Source organism: Eretmochelys imbricata, chromosome 16, assembly GCF_965152235.1.
Source record: "Eretmochelys imbricata isolate rEreImb1 chromosome 16, rEreImb1.hap1, whole genome shotgun sequence".
NCBI classification, from domain to species: Eukaryota; Metazoa; Chordata; order Testudines; family Cheloniidae; genus Eretmochelys; species Eretmochelys imbricata.
The window spans coordinates 8,202,177-8,220,623 of NC_135587.1; the positions used below are offsets into that span (position 1 = coordinate 8,202,177).

At 44.2% G+C, this 18,447-nt stretch overlaps 1 protein-coding gene across 1 annotated transcript; it reads right to left on the bottom strand.

Moving 5' to 3' along the window:
• Nucleotides 1–5,780: 5,780 nt before the first annotated feature.
• LOC144275998 (ficolin-2-like) lies at nt 5,781–18,148 on the bottom strand. Its single transcript, XM_077835793.1, has 10 exons — nt 18,067–18,148; nt 14,909–15,022; nt 14,435–14,488; nt 13,804–13,839; nt 13,249–13,284; nt 12,579–12,614; nt 11,941–12,068; nt 10,482–10,611; nt 7,782–7,916; nt 5,781–6,402 (listed from the first exon to the last, which is right to left on the bottom strand). Exons 1-10 carry the CDS (start codon nt 18,146–18,148, stop codon nt 6,155–6,157), a joined length of 999 nt encoding a protein of 332 aa, XP_077691919.1. The 3' UTR covers nt 5,781–6,154.
• Between the last annotated feature and the right edge of the window lie 299 nt (nt 18,149–18,447).

Sequence of the window (18,447 nt, forward strand, 5' to 3'; positions counted from 1 at the left end):
CCCCTGCCCCTTATCCAACCTCCCCACCCCCTTACCATGCTGCTCAGAGCAGCAGAACTAGAAGCTGTACTGCCTGGCTGGAGCCAGTCATGCTGTCTGTGCGGTGGTGTAACTAGGGGGCTGGGGGGACAGCAGGGGAAGGGCCGGGAGCTCAAGGGCCAGGCAGGCCGATCCCACAGGCCGGATGTGGCCCACGGGCTGTAGTTTGCCCCCTAAGAATCCACCTGCTGTGCTGCCAGGAAAGTCTTCCAGAATCAGTTTATATTTTTCCATTTGCCCTCTATTTTTGAATGACTTGTACCTGGCAAATACACTGTTCTCAGAACCTCTGGGATTAATACAAAGTCCATTATTTCCTATTAAAAATCTGAAAATAAATTATTCAGCATGCCCCATTAACAGTCTGTACGATCTTTCAGGGACCTTTTTGGCACGCTTTGGCTGAATGAGGATTCAGCTTGTATCCACTTTCCCCTCTCCAATTGGAGGGGGCTCTCGCCTGCTGCAGGAGGACCGGGCCATGCGGGCTGAGCTGGCGCAGCCTGCAGCAGTACCCGGGCCGAGCAGAACGTGCTCTGCCTGCACCAGTGATGGGCAACACCAAGGGACCTCAGCCACATCCCCACCAGTGCTCCTGGGGGGCAGAGGCTGAGGGACCTTGCTTATGGTAAAGAGTCAAGGACATGGAGCTTTGGCTTGATTTGGGGCGGGTGAGGTCAGGGCTTTTTCCCCAGCTCGGTCACGGAAGGGGTGGGAAAGGAAATGTACGTTATTTACAGTATTATGGTTTATTTGTATGTATATAATTTAAAATGTTCTCGGTGTTAATAGTGGCCTGCGGTGCTTACTGCAGCTGCACGGGGGGCCTCAGGGAATAAAATTTGGGAATCCGTGCCCTAGAGAAGCCCCTCAGCCCCTACGGTCTGGCTTCTGCCCTGGCCTTGCATGCAATCCATTCCTTAGCTGAAACAATGGAAGCCGCCACCAATCACTAAACAAAGGGGCATTTAACTGATTCCTCATTCAGCCTGAATGAAAGGCAGCTATCATGCCTATCCACTTCAGCGAAGTCTGTGACTTCTTATAGATTAAAGACAGGCTGGTTGGAAGCAACCTAACCTGCACGTTAACAATAATAATATCTAGTTCCTATCTAGCACTTTCCACCCACAGTTCTCAAAGAGAAAAGGAAAGCGGGGGTGGGGGATATGGGGAAGGAAGAGGCACTATCTGAGCTTCTACCCTCTTCCTTTTCATTTGGGGGCTTCTTCAACAGAAGGTGGCACTCCAGGGGAGCCTCCCCACGAAAAGCCAACTCTGGAGAGCAAGGGAATTGGGTGAAGGGACAGATAATCTGTCGCTTCACCACCTCAAACATTCCCTGTGTAACTGCTTGCCCCTGTATCTGTCTAGAACTCCAGCCTCTTCCTCTGGCCCCCTCCCATGCTGCCCGATAACCCTTCTTCCCCCAGTTCACCTAACACTCCTTTGCTCTCCTATAACCCTCTCTTCCCCCAACACTCATCACTGCCTGTAACTTTCCCTCATAGCCTGAGACTTTTTTCCCTCTGCATCAGTTTTGGCCCTGTTTTTTATTTTATTTTTCTGTGAACAATTGAAAATTCAAGTGGAAACTAATTTTTTTTGTTCATTTTCATAGAAAATTTCCACAGGAAAAATTTAAAATTTCAGACCAGCTCTACTCCTTAAGCCTTGCAGATTATTTACTGGGGCTCTCAGCGCATCACAAAATGTTTCCCAGGTCCTTCACCCCTCACACAATATCTCTAGTATCTCCCATAGTTCCCTGAGCCTCAGAAAACATATCCCAGGGTACATGCTTCACAGAATGTCACCTTTGGCTCCCAGCCTCACAGAATGTAGTCTGGGCTCCCTGTGCCTCAAAGAACTTTGTCCAAGGCTAGCAACCTCTCACAGGAGGTCTCCTGGGGCTAACTATCCCTGACAGATTGTCCCACAGAGCTAATAACTCCCAGAGCTCCCGTCCCCTCGGAAAAACACCTTTAGGGTTCCCTACCCCTCAGAAAACTGCCATCAGAGTAGAGCTCCCCAAATATCCCTTGGACTTCTAATTGCCTGTAGAATGGCCTCCTCAGATTCTAGTTCCTCACAGAACCTTCTGGGTCCCCCACACAAGCAGAGAGCATCACGGGGTGCTCCTGGAAGCCTTCACGGAATTCCTTACACCTTAAACATAAGGTTAATGCCGCACTTCCTGAGGTTAAGCTGATTCCTCAGCCTCTGACCTTGTCCTTTAAACCTAAATGTAACCTCCAGCTAATAACCTGTCTCTGACCCTAGACGTAAAACATACTTCCAGGCCTCAAAGCCTAAATCATTATCCCCTAATCCAAAACCACCACAAACTTTGACTAAAACTAGTCCCTCACCCTTAGACCCACACCCTGTCCACCTCTGACCCCATCCACTTAAACCTAAATCCCTGTCATTTAAACTGGAATTGAAGTCTTTGCCCTGTAAACCTAATGCCCTGGCTGCACCCCTAAGCCTAAATTCAAGCCATGCCCACTTAGCCTGAGCCCCAGTAACCCACTTCAGACCATGACCCCTAAACCTTAATCCCCATTCCCTAAACCCAACTCCATCACCCCTAATTCTAAAACTGAACCCCCTCTCTCTAACCCTTAATCCTCTTCACACTAACACTAAACTGACATCAGCTAATCCTGACTCACCATCCCTTAAAGCTAAATCTATATCCCTATGTTGACTGTCTGCCAGCAGTGAGAAATGTCACACTTGGAACTGTGGAAATCTTCCCGCTTCTTCTACAAGAGGCAAACCTCACACCAAGTACCTTCCACAGGCTTTGGGTAGGGGAGTAGGAGACCTAGTCCTTCCCATGCCCCTTATCCAAGCAGCCCAAGAGGTCACTCAGAACTGGAGCAATTGATCCCAGGGATGCAAGGCAGAGAGAGTCTTCCAGGTGCAGTGCAGTTGCTCTCCTTACCCCTAGCATTTGCCGCCTCTTTCAGGATCATGCTCTTCTAAAAACTTGTCCATTAACATTTGCCTATTAAGCTACTAACAATAAAAACCAAAGCAAAAGCACCATGAGGCCTGGTTGAGACTAGCACAGGTTGGCCATTAGAACAACTTTTTATTACAGTTATACTTAAAACAGATATGCAGCCCCCTGTTGCGGTTCAAATACAAGACAGAACAAGGCTTTAAGCAAGCAAGCAGGCTGGTCTGCCAACGGGCTGGTCTCCCTGTCAGCTTTCCACCCTCTCTTTTATTTCTCTCCCTCCTCCTGCACATTACATACTCCAACAGATAAAAGGAATACACTGGCTTTGTTTAATATTCTTATTTACCAATTTCTATCTACCGCATTCCTTGCTCTCGGGCCTTGAGCCCAGTCCTGGGAGGCTTCCCACGGTTCATGTCATCTGGGCGAGTTTCCAAGGTTCATGCCCTTGAGAGGAGCCGTGTGTGCACTGCTCCTACACAACACTCCGGGTGTGCCCTGAATGTTGCCAAGTGCATGAACCCCGTATGAATCCTACAGCCCCCCAAAAAGCAAACTGAAGGTTCCTACCTCAGCTTTCACTGTGCCCCCATGCCTGCCCTCCCCCACACTCCACCTGTGGGCTTGAGACCAGCATGAGCTGCCCCAGAAATATTTCAGCTGCCTTGCTGTAATGTACATTTATGAACAACATTATTGTGTGTGACTGACTGAGGAGCTGAAGGTCCATTTTCAAAAGTGAAGGTCAATGGGACCTAGGCTCCAAAGTATCTAAATCATTTTAGAAAATGGGGCTTAGGCTTCTATGTGACTTAGTCCCCTTTGTCCCCAAACTCCTCTCTTCTATGGGGAATAATTGTTGGAAACACCATGAGATGAACTGTTCTTACGTTACCTGGCTCTGCTCCCTCAGGGATGATCACACTAATGTTATTGGCATGGACTGAGTTTTCAGGGAGTATGTTTTATTGTTAATAGCCTTAAGAGTCTTATTACGGCAGTGAGAGCACTGGCTACTATCCAAGTTCCTTTCCTTCCACTTAATGCTAGAAGGCAAAAATAGATTTACTAGGACAGAGAGGGAGGGAGGCACTGAGGGACTCATAAATATTCATCTGCCTAGCTTACGAAAGGAAACCTATCTTTGTTCACAACAGCTGGAGATAGGGTATGGATGGATGTGACCCCTCCTGGAGTGTGATTGCAGTGTTTATCCCCAGGGCGATATAGAACAATGAAACATTGTGGAACTCAGCCATGGGGGAAGTGTCCGACAAAGAGTGTCAAAGTTCAAGGATTTTTACAGATGTTCTGTGCTGTGTTGGTGTAGCTATAGTGGTCCCAGAATACAAGAGACACAAGGTGGGTGAGGGAATATCTTGTATTGCCTTCTGTTAGTGAAAGGGACAAGTTTCTGAGTTACACAGAGCTCTTCTTCGGGGCTCTTCTTCTTCAGGCTCTGTGTAGCTCAAGAGCTTGGCTCTTTCACCAACAGCAGCTGGTCCAATAGAAGATATTACCTCACCCACCTTGTCTCTCTTGATTTTAAAAAATGGCAGCCTAATCTGGATGACATTGGACAGGGCTGGAACTTCTGCTGAGCACAGACAGAATCTTGACTGTGAAACAAAATGAAACCTTCTATATCCACAATAAAAAAAGAACAAAGCAAAAGCACCACGAGGCCTGGTTGAGATTAGCACAGATTGCCCCTTAGAACAACCTTTTAATAAAGTTATACTAAGACATGCAGCTCAAAAAAAAAAAAAAAGAAGCAAACTGAATGTTCCTACCTCAGCTTTCACTTCGCCCGCAGGCCTGCCCTCCCCCATGCTCCAGCTTTGGGCTTCAGACCATCATGAGTGCCCCAGAAATGTTTGAGCAGCTTTGCTGTAACGTACATTTATGAACAACATTATGGGTGGGATTTTCAAAAGCGTCTGAGTGACTGAGGGGGCCTAGGACCCATTTTCAAAAGTGAATGTCAATGGGATCTAGGCTCCTAAGTACCTATATCCCTTTAGAAACTGGGGCTTAGGCTCCTATATCACTTAGCACTTTTTTAAAATGTTACCCAAAGGGTATGTCTACATTGCAATAAAAGACCTGCAGCACGGTTGGGGCTGGCCCAGATCAGCTGACTTGGGCTCACGGGGCTCTGGCTGCCCGGCTAAAACTTGCAGTGTAGGCTTTTAGGCTTGGTCTGGAGCCTGAGCTCTGAAACCCTGTGGGGAGGGACAGTCTCAGAGGGGTTCCAGGCCAAATGCAAACTGCAATTTTTCGCCCTGCAGCCTGAATCCCAAGCCCCAGCTGACTCAGGCTCTGAGACTTGGTGTCATGGGTTTTTTATTGCAGCGTAGACATACCCTGAATGACTTAGAAGCACACATGCCATTGACTTTTAATGGAACTTGTATTCCTAAGTCACTCAGGTCCACATTGTTAAAGGGATTTAGACACCTATCTCCCAGGCACCTACATACCTGTAAGAATCAGGCCAACAAGACACCATGCCCCTCCTGCAGAAGCCCTTCCACATGACCTTTGTATAGGATTGCAGAATGGGGATGCTCATTATCTGGACAACAGAAACCTGCTCAGAAGGATATTCCTATGTCAACCCTAATTATCTGGAAACAAAGAAGTGCAGCCTCAGTTCCATTATAAAGAAATGTTTTATTTAGTTCTCAAAATGATCAGCAATGCAGAGCAGACAGCGTGTGAAAGATTTCCAGTTGTTCTCAAACCCTTTGATCCATAACTCTGTCTCTCCCCACCTTGCACTGCCACCAGATGAACCATGGAAAACCTCAGCTGGCAGGTAAAGTAAGGTTGACTATGTAACAAAGTGTAACATTCTATATCCACAATAAAAAAACAAAGCAAAAGCACCACGAGGCCTGGTTGAGACTAGCTCAGATTGCCCATTAGAACAAACTTTTATTAAAGTTATATTTAGATTCGCAGCTCAAAAAAAAAAAAAGCCACCATGCAATAGCAAGTCAGGTGCCAGAAGAAAGTAGCAATCTTAAGGAGAGGGGGAAGAAACTCAAAATTATTGATATACACGTAGTGGCATACAAAATAAGTTTACTCCTGTGATGCGCTCACTGCTGTATGATCGCCTGCCTTCCTGCTGGGCTAAACGGGCCTGAATTTCATTTCGGACCGTTTGTAGGAGTAGTTGTACCCTTTGCCTGCCTGCCAGTTCACCCCGTCTGCAAAGCTGCTGTGGGCTCCCAGCCAGTACATCCCATTCAGGTTGGAAGAATGGCAGCTACTGTACCACCAGGCCCCCTTGTAGGTTGTTGCACATGCGTTCGAACCAGGATCTTGCTGTCGGTCTTTAGTGGAGAACAGCATGTTGTTGTGGCCGGATAACGAATCCCCTGTATGACGTAAATGAAACCACTGTTTATGGCAGGTCGCAGGCAGTTTAGTTCCTCAGTGGCCAAATCTAACATTCCTGGAGTCGTGCTGTCCATTTCCCCCTTTCATGAGGCACTCGGAATCCCTGGAACTATAGAAGGAAGTCTGAAGCTCAATTTAACCGCTTCCATCTGGGTTCCTGATGCAGCAGGTGCTGGGTTACATACCACCTCCAGCTCTTCTGAGGTGCAGGTATTCCACAGAACGCCTGTGGCTAAGTCACCTGACTAGGACTAGGATTGTCACACACCTCCTGGGTAACCTGGGACAAGTCGCTAGAAAGTCAACGGGAGTTGGGTACCTTAAGCCTCTCTGAAAGTGGCAGTCATAATAACTCGGCACTTCAGTTCCTTAGTTGTAAATCATAATTCCTTACCTGCACCCCCTGCCTTGTCTATTGAGATTGCCACTTCTCTTACCATGTACAGAACCGATTAACTGATAGTACAACAGTACCTGATCTTGTTTCGGTCCTCTAGGCGCTATCATGATATAAATAAACAATAACAGTCCGGGCACTTCAAAAATCATGGCTGTTGACTGCAGCAAACCCAACAGGACCATGGCCAAATTCCTCTGGGGAAGGATGGGATGAGTTGAGAATCCATTTAGAACCAGAGATTATACACAGGAGCCCCGAAAATGGACCCATATCAAACCAGAGTGTGAGATCGAGTTTAGACAACAAAACAGCTAGCTCCTCAGCTCCCTGGTGGGCAGGCTCCCCAGCTCCCCAGCGGGCAGGTGGATGCCAAATAGGCTGTTTGGTTCACCAGAAATTTCACTCTATTAGTGTTGCATTCTGATAAGCAATGAAATGTCAGCAACCTGGAATTTCACATTACATGGACATTCCCTTTTCCAGTCAGTTTTACTCCCGTAGCAAGGCTCCTGTGTGAGATTGCTACTTCTTTCTGCCTCTACTCTCAGTTTAAGTCAGGTGGAGCAGCAATTCATGAACATCATAAATACAGCTAAACAAACTATTTCTAACCTCAAAGGTCCAATTCAGGATCCATTTGAGTTTGCGGTGAAGATTCAGCTCTGCTCTTCTTTTATCTGAATAACTTTCCATCTGTAATGACGCTCACCTGCCATTTACCTGGACCACGTTCTGAGCTCCTGACTCAGGTAAAATGCCCAGTGAGTTTGATGGGAGTTTGCCTGGCTAAGGACTGAGTAGGAGTGGGTAATAACTTCAAGATTTAGCCTTAGGAAATGGCAGAGTTATTGTAGATGAGAAGTTTAATTTACTTTTGTTGTGGGATTCTGTACACCTCCAATGGCATTGTAGCATTTCTCTGCGCTATGAAATGTAGAGACCATGTATGGCACCTACCTGCATTACCCCCAAGGAAATCTCCAAGAATCAGCTTGTAATTTTCAGTCTCTCCTAAAATTTTGAATGACTTGTACTTGGCAAATGCATGGATGTTATCGAAATCTGTGAGGTCAATGCGAAGTTCATTATCTCCTAATGGAAACAAATGGGAAAGAAAGAAAATAGCTCATCACACATTCCATCCACATTTTGCATCTTTAGGAGTTCCTTCAACTTCACCTCACCTCTAATAGAGGCAAACCAGCAGCACCCTTCCCTTCAGCTCTGACACCAAAATCTCCTCCTTTCCACTGGAGTTATTGCTGACCCATCCTGGATGGTAGGTTGCATCTCTTGGTTACATTTACATCTTAGTGGATACATTTACATCTAAGTGCCAGAAAAACTAGAAGCAACTATAAAGAAACCCTCGAAACCTTCCCTGGTTATGTATGACTGAATGCTAGCTGCTAAGCAAGAAGATATTTGAAATCGGTTTCATTAGCCCCTACTTGCAGAGCAATAATGACTTTTTAAGGTGTGTTGCTAATGTGTTGAAAACTTGATTGATCAACTGGTTTGGGGAGGGACAGAGAAGGGCTATGGGCAACTGGAAAGAAAGTTCTCAGGAGGCCCAGATTTTGCAAAACAAAGCCTTCTCTACATTTCCTGCGTTATTTTTAGAGTTCCTGTTTGCCACAGTAAGAAAAATCAGCAGTCTCTGGGTACATGCTCTTCCTTAACTTGAGACCAAGAATCAACACCCAAACAAGAAGGGCATAAACAGAACAGCCTCTAGTGCTCTATGTTCTGGAGTCTGGTCAGCCAGTCCATCTGTCTCTCATAGGCAGGAGAAGATAAGAATTTCTGGTAAGGAATATTTGCCATTTGATTCATCACTCTATTTGCCAGCCCTGACTGGAGCCACCAGAGCTACAGTGTTAGCTGGTCCAATGAGATTTCACAAAAGAACCCTTTTTTGTAACATGCATGTCCACTATTACCAGCATTTAACATTTTATGGCTTTGCATAGAATTAATAGTGAACCTTAACAATTATGGGATGGCAGCCGCTGTGACACTATGACCCATATTCACCATAGTAATATTATTATGGAATGATTATGGCATAATTATTATGCATTTTGTACAAGAGGAGTCATGTAAGGTGTCATTGGAAAAGTTTCAGAGTAGCAGCCGTGTTAGTCTGTATTCGCAAAAAGAAAAGGAGGACTTGTGGCACCTTAGAGACTAACCAATTTATTTGAGCATAAGCTTTCGTGAGCTACAGCCCACTTCCACAGTATGCATCCATTGAACTGAGCTGTAGCTCACGAAAGCTTATGCTCAAATAAATTGGTTAGTCTCTAAGGTGCCACAAGTACTCCTTTTCTTATTGGAAAAGTTATGATTTGCTGAATATGATTATCCTATTTGTATGCATGCATCATTTTTGTCTCTAAAGTTATGAATATTGACTAGGGATCTGTATTTCACATGTAGTTACACCTGGGTGACACCCACTAGGCAAAATGCTACCAGCTTAGACAGCTGCTTGGGAAGGGCCTATTCAAGATAATGGGCCATTAGGAAAAACAATAGGCCTTAGGAGAAGCTCATCCACCACCCAGTGAGCCTTCCTGAGAACGCTCAAGACAGCCTGTAAGTAATGGCTGCTATGACTCTGGAGGGGGATGTGACCAGACCACATGACTCTGGACTCCATTTTGGGTACCTGTATTTTTCCACAAACTGGGCTGGGAACTGTTTTTGGAACAAAGGGTTCCCTCCATATGCTAAAGCTATATAAGGCAGGAAGTGACATCATCAGTTGTTCTTCACTCCCCCACAACTGAACACCTGAGAAAAGCTCCGAAAGAAAAGGACTTGAAACGGGGGTGGGGATCCCAACCTGCAAAGCAAGTGCAGCTTGTGCCTTGAGAATCTGCGAGCCTGCTTGTATCATCAGTCAGGCCGAGAGATTGTTCATTCTAAGTCTATCCTTCTAGTATGTTAAGCTTAGTTTGCGTTTTTGTTTATTTACTAGGTAATCCGCTTTGATCTGTTTGCTATCACTTATAATAATTTAAAATCTATCTTTTTGTAGCTATTAAACTTGCTTTATATTTTAACCTAAACCAGTGTGCCTTTAAGTGAAGTGTCTAGGGAAAAATCTCAGCTTGGTTACCACAAGTGTGCATATTCCTCTCCACATTGAGGGAGAGGAGAACTGAGAAATAAATTCATACTGGTTGGGATTTTGACCAGAGCAGAAAAGTACAGCTCTGGGGTCCTAGGCTGGGATGCTGGAGGTAACTTTGGCTGCAGCCTCTCTATTGTTGGTTCATATAGTGGCTGGCCAAAGCCTGCATACAACTGGGTGTGTCCCTGCCTGTGTGAATGCTGGTGGGAGTGTAGGACTGGGAGCCTGGCACAGCAGCACAGTGCAGAGAGGGAGACCAGGCTGGTGAGTCAGAGGGCTCAGTGGTACCCCAGTTCCAGGTTGCACCCCAGGGGGAACCCATCACAACCGCCACCTTAAATCCATCTCTCTCTAGGAAAACACACAACAAGGAAAGTCAGTAGCTGACCTATGGCTGGACTGTCCTTTTCCTTATCAGAGAGCCTAGTTACAGTTATAAAGAGAACACTCTACAATCAAGTATAGAGCGAGAACTTGGTGGGGAAAAGTGCACACGATGCATGTTGTTTAGTTACCAAAAGAGGTTAATAGGTGAATATTGTCATTTCCCAACCAGAATTCTGTCAGGCGGCTGCCAAAACCTCTCTTGTATGAATGCCAGTCACGGAAAAAATCCACTGAACCATCTGCCCGCCTCTGGAACACCTGTGGGGAAATGAAAGGGATGCAGGTCAGTTTCTGTCCTGAACAAAGCAAGAGTACCAGAGCAGAATTTTAAAGCATCCACAGTCACTATTAAACTAGTCAAATTCTACTCTGCCTCACAGGATATAAATGAGAGCTCAGATTGGCATTTAATTACTGGTACTTATTTTCATCTATTTTGAAAATTGACAAAGTGGATAGATGCTGTAACAGATTCATAGATTTTAAGGCCAGGAAGGTCTCCTCCATACATGGACCATAGAATCTCACCCAGTACTTTCTGCATCGAGCCCACAAATAGAAGTCTAAAGCAATGAACTAATACAATTTCACCTCTTACATGCTGGAAAGCTAAGGAATTACTTCTACATAAATAAGTGACATAAGATAGCAGCTGCGGACAAAAATGACCGATAAGGAGCTTGTCTACAGCCATGTTCCAGTTGTGCAAGTGAAACTTTCTGAGCACCTGGTGCCTTAGCACCAAAAAGGGAAATCCTCCCACTGCTGTGTTAATAGGCTTAACAGGGAAATTGGAAGTTAAAAGAATAAAATATTAAAAGCTGGTCAGAAAATGCAGTCCCATTGAAACTGAAATGCTTCATAAAATTGTATTGAATTCTCAACCTCTTGTACTATATATTATAATATAAACAAAAGTCAAAATCAAGATGACACACTTGTGCTGATATTAGCTAAATGAAACGTTTTTGATTGATCCAAAACAAAACAAAAATCAGAATATTCATTTGGAGAATTTTAAAATTTTCAAGTTTTATTCTGATTTGTAAATAAGCCAAATTCTGCAATTGTGAATTCCTAGTGAAACAGAATTCCTCTGCATTGCACATATTTTCCCTCGTCTTTCAACTCCATTTAACACAGTGGACTATGGGGTTTTTCTTTTATATGGCGATAGGTATTGGACACAAAGGTAACCAGAACCTGTAAGACCTCACTCCCTTAACACCATCAGCTCCTCACTTTTTTCCTCACCTTGTGCACCTCCTCTTCCCCCAAATTCTAACAGAAGAGATTTAAACAAGCTCCCAGTTCAGCCTCAATTTTATCTTAAACACACTGCCAAGATGGGAAGTTTCTGTTTGAACTCCTGCTCCTAGTGAACATGTATCACTGGGACAGCACAAAGAAATAGATTTCATTTTCAACCAAGGTTACAAAGGCCTTCACATGGTTGATGTCCTTTCTAGGAACTGACTTGTTTGAGCAAACCCTTGGCCCCATCCCACGCCCTGTGAAATCCATCAGTGATTTGCATTGGCTTTGATGGCAGCAAGAACGAGCACTCCATGATTTGTTCTCACTTACTATCCATCCACCTCCGTCTGTGTCCATGTCACACAGCACAGTCGTGGCGTTACAGTCATGGGGGTAGATGGTATACCAGCCGCTCATGATGTTCCCTCTGGCTAACAGCTCCTTGCAGTTCTTCGCTCCTGGAGAGGATGGTAATTTAATGTTATAAATAAATTACTTGCTGGAATGGATAATTACACAAGCATCATTGATCCCTTTTCAAGGAACTAGGAATTTCAAATAGTTGTCTTTTCCAAACCCTAGAGTACTGGATTTCTTTTTAAACAGCTTTCCTAAGTCCTGACTCCTATTTGAAAAGACATCAGCAAAACGGTACATTCCCGATGAAACTGACTCCTTCAGACTTCATATAGAAATGTACACAAGGATCCACAGTGGCTTTTAGTCATTAGCCCATTTTACAGGATTACCTGCTTGTATTATAGTCAGGAGGGTTTCTGGTATAACAAACGCATGTAAGTCAATAATGCTAACATAGCAGAAAGAGGTGTCAGTTACACTAGTTGCTACAGAAGTCGGAATGAATTCCAAGCACCTTTGACTGTGTCTCTACCCTGTGAGCTGACCTCCAGGTCCCTTGAATGGGATGAGTTGACAGCTCAAGTAATGTGATTCTAGGAAACACTCACCTGTCTTACAGTGTACATCCTTCAGCTCCTCCTCAGCTGTTCAGGAAGGCAAAGAGAAGGAAGGGGGATTGAAACCAGGAAAAGAATGATATTTTCCTAAACTCCTGCTCAGGCCACAAGGCATGTATGTATCATGAGTTAAGAGGCAGTAAAGCATCTTAACGCATCTCTAACCCCAGCTACCAGTATGTGGAGACAAGTCCTTCCCTAGACAAAGATCAGTGTCCTAAATTCTCTCCAGCCATAGATTTTACTTCCCATACCCCCATCCATAAAAATAACATCCAGTTACACCTTACCTAACATTCTTCACAAGCTGGGAAATATTCAGGCAATTGTAGGGTGTGAAATACATTTTATCCCTTTAGTTCCTTCTGCACCAAAGTAGCATAATTTCACACATTGGCTGTGATCTGAGCCTCCCCAAACTTTCAGGGGAGATCAGTTCTCGATCCAAATGCAGATGCACATGTGACAGCCCATGCTCATCTCTAATTATTGAAGTTTTTTCACACTCTTGGATAGCTCATCAGCTCCAGGGATATTAACAAATTCAGTATTGTGTGCAAACAATTGCACTCTGAAAGTTTCCTGAGAGGTTCAAGTGTACTTCTTTTAAAATGAAATCAAATTATACTCTTGCCATAAAAGAAATTGCAGATGTTCTTACTTATAGTTCCAGGTACTCCACTGTCTCCTTTATCTCCTAAAAACACCAAAAAACACACAGGAACAAATCATTACACAGCCAAGAGACAGCATCCTGATCTGAGTGCTCATCCCAGCATTTGTTATTAATTCCATGTTGGTGTAAAACCCCAGTTCCCCTACATCACCCCATAGAAAAAATATTAACCCTTCCAGAGTTTGATAAGTGTGACACAGAGGAGAGAGGGCCAAATTCTTTTTCACATCAGTGCCACCCCCCTGACTTCATCCGAGTTGAACGAGTACAAATAAGAGTGTAATTTGGGCAACTGTGTATGTTGGGGTGGGCTCTTTTTATTTTATTTTTGAGGTGAAGGCTGGAATTTCCAAAGGAGACCAAAAAAGTTAAGTGCCCAACTCCCATTGACTCTGGGACGCATTGGGTGCAGAGTTCTTTTGAAAAACTCTTAGCATGTCACAACTGCACTCCCTACTGACTCAGTTTCTGTCACTAAGGATAACAGCATAAAAGACAGGAGTATAGCTCAACAAGTAAAAATTATTGGAGGTCTCTTACCTTTCAGACCAGGAACACCAATGTCACCATTCTCTCCTGGTGGAAAATGGAAAGAATGAACAGAGACGTAGCAATCTCAATGAGAGCTTAGAACTGAGGTTCTATTGGGATAAGAGCTGGGTGAATACTGAAAACACAGATCTATGAATTTGTTTGTGAAAAAATGGCCCAAAATGTCATTAGTGTCCATTCAATGGAGTCCGACTATTTGCTGTTCATGAATATTTAGATCACTGCTAGTATTAATGAAACTACTTACTTGTCCTGCAGACTGCATGAATTCATACCAGAAGTTCTTCAGTCATCACTCTCATATTAAAAGGTTTCAGTCAACTAGATCCCGTGACTCCACATCATAAATTACCAATGCCTGTAGCAAGCATTTCACAAAACAGCCAGCGGCTGAGAATACTTTGGTGAACACCAGGAATAATGGATACATTCTTAGCAATTAGGAACAGTTCATGAGTAAGTCATAAAACAAAGAGAGGCCTAAATTTGATTCATGCTCTAAATTGAGAGAAAGATGGGAGGAGGGGTATTGTTAAATGTTTCATAAAAGGAAAATTCAAATGTTAAAAATTATTTGATGGTAGTTAAACAAATTTACTTAGTCTTTTTATTACTTTACCTTTCTCTCCAGCTGGTCCCATCTTCCCAGGGCTCCCCTGAGTTCCCTTTTCTCCTACAAACACAGAGAATGAATTTAAACATTTTATATTTTCAAACTCAGAAGAAATTAGAACAGATCTGAGCTCCCAATTCTACCCTTTCTGGCTGAATCCTCAGGCAATGTAAAAGGACACTGAAGCGAATGGAACCAAGCCAGTTTTCATCAGTTGATGATATTGCTCAAATCCTGCATGTAATTTACATGGTCTTTTAATCAGCAACACTATGGTTATATCCGATGAAGTGAGCTGTAGCTCACGAAAGCTTATGCTCAAATACATTTGTTAGTCTCTAAGGTGCCACAAGTCCTCCTTTTCTTTTCGCAGATACAGACTAACACGGCTGCTACTCTGAAACCTGTTATTTATTGAGTAATTCATGTTTGTGCCTGCACCATCCAAAGCCAATTCTCACTCAGTGCTGAGGAAAGTACCTCTCATTCCTGCAGCTCCGGGTTCTCCTTTGAGACCTGTGGCACCAGGAACACCAGGGCATCCTTGCAGAATAGCGAGCTTCTCATTACCACCAAGACCCACCATTTTCACTTCTGGAGACATAAAATAATATTTATCAGACACCGAGGATATGGGATGTTCTGCAAATTGTGAATTCCAGGTGGAATTCTCTGTGGCTCCCACTGTGGAGGGCTGCAGAAGAATCTTCTTTGGACCGTGGGGGAAGGTAGAGTCAGAGTGGAAAGCCTCTGCCCCAAACTCCCTGTCAGGCTGTGGGTTTTCAGGCCTGTCCCTCTGTGGTTCAAACTACCCTGTCCTCTCAGTCCATATTTCCTCTTGCTCGCAAACTGAAGTTTCAAGAGCTTCCATAGTCCAGACTGCATTGAGATTTGCATTTAAAGACGGGATTAAGCCTCCTTCTTACATATGTGTCATGTAATTTATCATCCCCAAACTTACAGCACTAATTCAGCGCATAGAATGGAGTTTCTGCGAAGTCCACTAGTTTGAGTTATAATTGTTTAAAAGTCAGCCCTTAGAAAAAGAAGTTTAGAAAACAAACACTTTGGTCCCTCTAGTAAAGATGAAGAAGGGGACATGGGGGTGGTATGTTCATGACACCTGCATAAAGTAAAGATGATTTCATCCATGATTTCAGAGATGATATTACATTTAAACATGGCAAATCTTTAACACAGTACAGGCAGTCCTTGGACTTGTAACACAATTAGTTCCTGAAAATTGCGTCGTAAATCGAAACGTCGTAACTCAGAACCGCAATCCACTCCACTGTGGGACCGAGCCCCAAAGTCTAAACCAATTGTCTTAAGTCAAAGCAGGGTGTAAATTCAGAAATGTCATAAGTGCCGTTTGTTGTAAGTCGAACGTTGTAAAGTCGAGGACTGCCTGTACAGTACATGACCATGACAGTCCTTCATTGTGTGAACAGCAGTTTTCAAAACAAGGCTGCAGGAAAGAAAGGGGTAAAAGGATCAGATCTTCAGCTGCTGTAAACTGGCAAATTGACTTCAGTGGAGCTTTGCCAATTAACACCAGTCCATCTAGCCAAAACACTGATGCATTGACAACTGTGTTAAAATTAGAAGCTGTCACTTTAAGTTCTAAGGGGCTCTAACTCTCTCTGTGTATGCCATGAACGCAACAATTGTAGGTTGATATAACAGCAGGGTCAGGGTTAGAAAAAGATCCAGGAACGTTTTATAAAGCCACATTGTGAGAAAGTTACAGTTATTAACCCATACAAGACATCACCTATGCAAATACTGAAAACAGGGAAATGAACAATGAAGACATCAGCAACTTCCTCCAAACAGAAATTGCCAACATTACAACACATAGGAAACTTGAGGTGTGAGAAGCATGTTTTGAGTCTGGGATTCTGCTTGGAAGTTGTTTGCTGATGGCTTTACTGTTCTTTTCCCTGTTTTCAATGTCTGTGTTGGTGATGTAACGTATTGGTTAGTATCTCACACTTTCTTACCAGAGCTTTTAGTTTTTTACAAGCTGGAAGCCATTTGTGAAGGTGATCTAGGAACGAGGTTTATACAAGAATGTGTATTAAGAGGGGGGATTTAAATATATATAACATGTTAGAAAATTCCAAGTCTTGAACATTTTAAAATACTTTCTGAACTGAAAGTCTGTGGAACAATAGAATGGATTGAAAATTAACAGCCGCGCTTCTGAATTTCATGGGTTCTGTTGGTTTATAGCAGCCTGAACCTGCAATAAAAACTATCCATCCCCAAATAGCTCAATAAATGCAAGTCTGTATGGGGAGCAGGAACGGCTTTCCCAGCTACTTGTATCCAGGTGCAGAGGGTAATAGAGCCTGTAATCAGCATCTTTTGGTGCACATGTTGTACTAAGGTGCCATTTATAAATGTTGAAGAGATGTTATAAGCACATTAGAAACCCATGTAGTATGTGTTATAGATGGTTCTAAACACGTCAGCAGAAGATGTTATAGATGGTTTTATTCAAAGGTTTATTATAGTAAATAATCATTCATATTATTGATTTAAGACGTGGTAAGCACCCCATCGACTTAACGGACTCTATAACAATCTGTAACCATAGACAAGCCTTGTATTAAAACATGTTAATCATTTAATAATGGAACCTTAATACAAAAGATGACTGTGTTTTGTATGTGCTTTAGTACAGCTGCATTTTCCCCCTTATTCTAGATTCCACATTAATTGCAAAACTCTGGGTAGTACCTCCCAGGGGCAAGGGAATGAGGAAACAGTGTTGTGTGGCCCATACATTGGCTTTGTGGGGGCTGGCACATAAGCAAGTGTTTGATTTCATGAGGATGATTAATGAGCCAGAATTGGAGCAGCTTGGGATGCTATTGGAGATGGTTTCATTTTGAGAAGGGGAGTCTTTCAAGGTTCCCTCTTAGTAACTGGGAATTTTTCAGCCTTGTCTCCCTCATCCCCACCTCCCCAGGTCTGCCACAGCCCAGAGAAGATCCCAATACTAATGGGGAGAAGCTGGAAGCTATGAAGTGAGTCTAATGTGTCTGGTTCCTCCCTGTTCAGAGCTCTGCTGTATTGTGTGTGATCCCCGCTGCTCCTCAGAAATCAGCAGAAAGTCCTCTCTACGTGCTCCATGGAGTTAGGGGCCCCTGGCTCTGGGGTAATGAGGGAATGGAACTAGGGGGGCAGATGCTCCCAGCAACATGCTCCGTTTGGGACCTAGGGAATTTCCCATCAACACTAACTCCCCCTCCACAGCATCCCCTTCCCAAAGAGGAACAGTAAGGCGGATAAGCATGGCGGGGTGGCCACTCAGAGAGCCATGCTACTGAGAAGCATGGGGGGGGCTGTGCAGCACTGTGGAGGAGCTTCCTTTCTCCACAGTTCTCTGGGGTTTGGAGGCTGGGACCCTGCTCCCCTAGCTCCCAGATTCCTCTCTCCTATGGGGAGTATTTCTTAGAAATCCCATGAGATGAACTGTGCCTGATTCCTTCGTCCTGATTCCCCTTCCTGAGACCTCACTGCAGGCGAGTCTTCAGTGGTGCTTCACCATCAGGGGTGGACAGTAACTACTGCAAAGTAGCTAGTCGGACCCATGTTGTTAAAAGGTAACAGCTTTGTTCCTCACTCACCTGGGCAGGTGTCCTGAGCCTCACAAACCACAGCTGCTAGGCAGAGTACAGCGAGGAGGGTTTGCTGGGCAGCCCTCCCCATGGCTAGTTGCTGGTCTCCGCAACGGCAGCTCCACTCGTCTTCTCACTGCCCTCTCCTCTGCTTTAGCATTTCAGAGCTGTGAGAGTTTTCCAGGCAACACAAATTATAATATTAAGCTCCACCTCTGACCTCTCAGTCTCCTCAGCCAGTCTCCATAGTCCAGTTTTTTCCCCTGCCGAGATCACTGTAGAGGAAGTGTTGCCACCTGGGTGCAGGGAAATCCTCAAAAGGGTTGACACTTTTTTTTTTTTTTAAATATAAAACCTCCTGTGGCCTTCTGGTTCCAGTCTTCTGGTTTC

Bases quoted from the DNA above. Each gene is read 5' to 3' on its own strand.
- LOC144275998 (XM_077835793.1), bottom strand. From the start codon at position 18,148: ATGGGGAGGGCTGCCCAGCAAACCCTCCTCGCTGTACTCTGCCTAGCA. The intron at 13,840-14,434 runs GTAAAGTAATAA...ATTTTCCACCAG, and splicing joins GGGACCAGCTGGAGAGAAAG to GAGAGAATGGTGACATTGGT. The intron at 13,285-13,803 runs GTAAGAGACCTC...TGGTGTTTTTAG, and splicing joins TGGTGTTCCTGGTCTGAAAG to GAGATAAAGGAGACAGTGGA.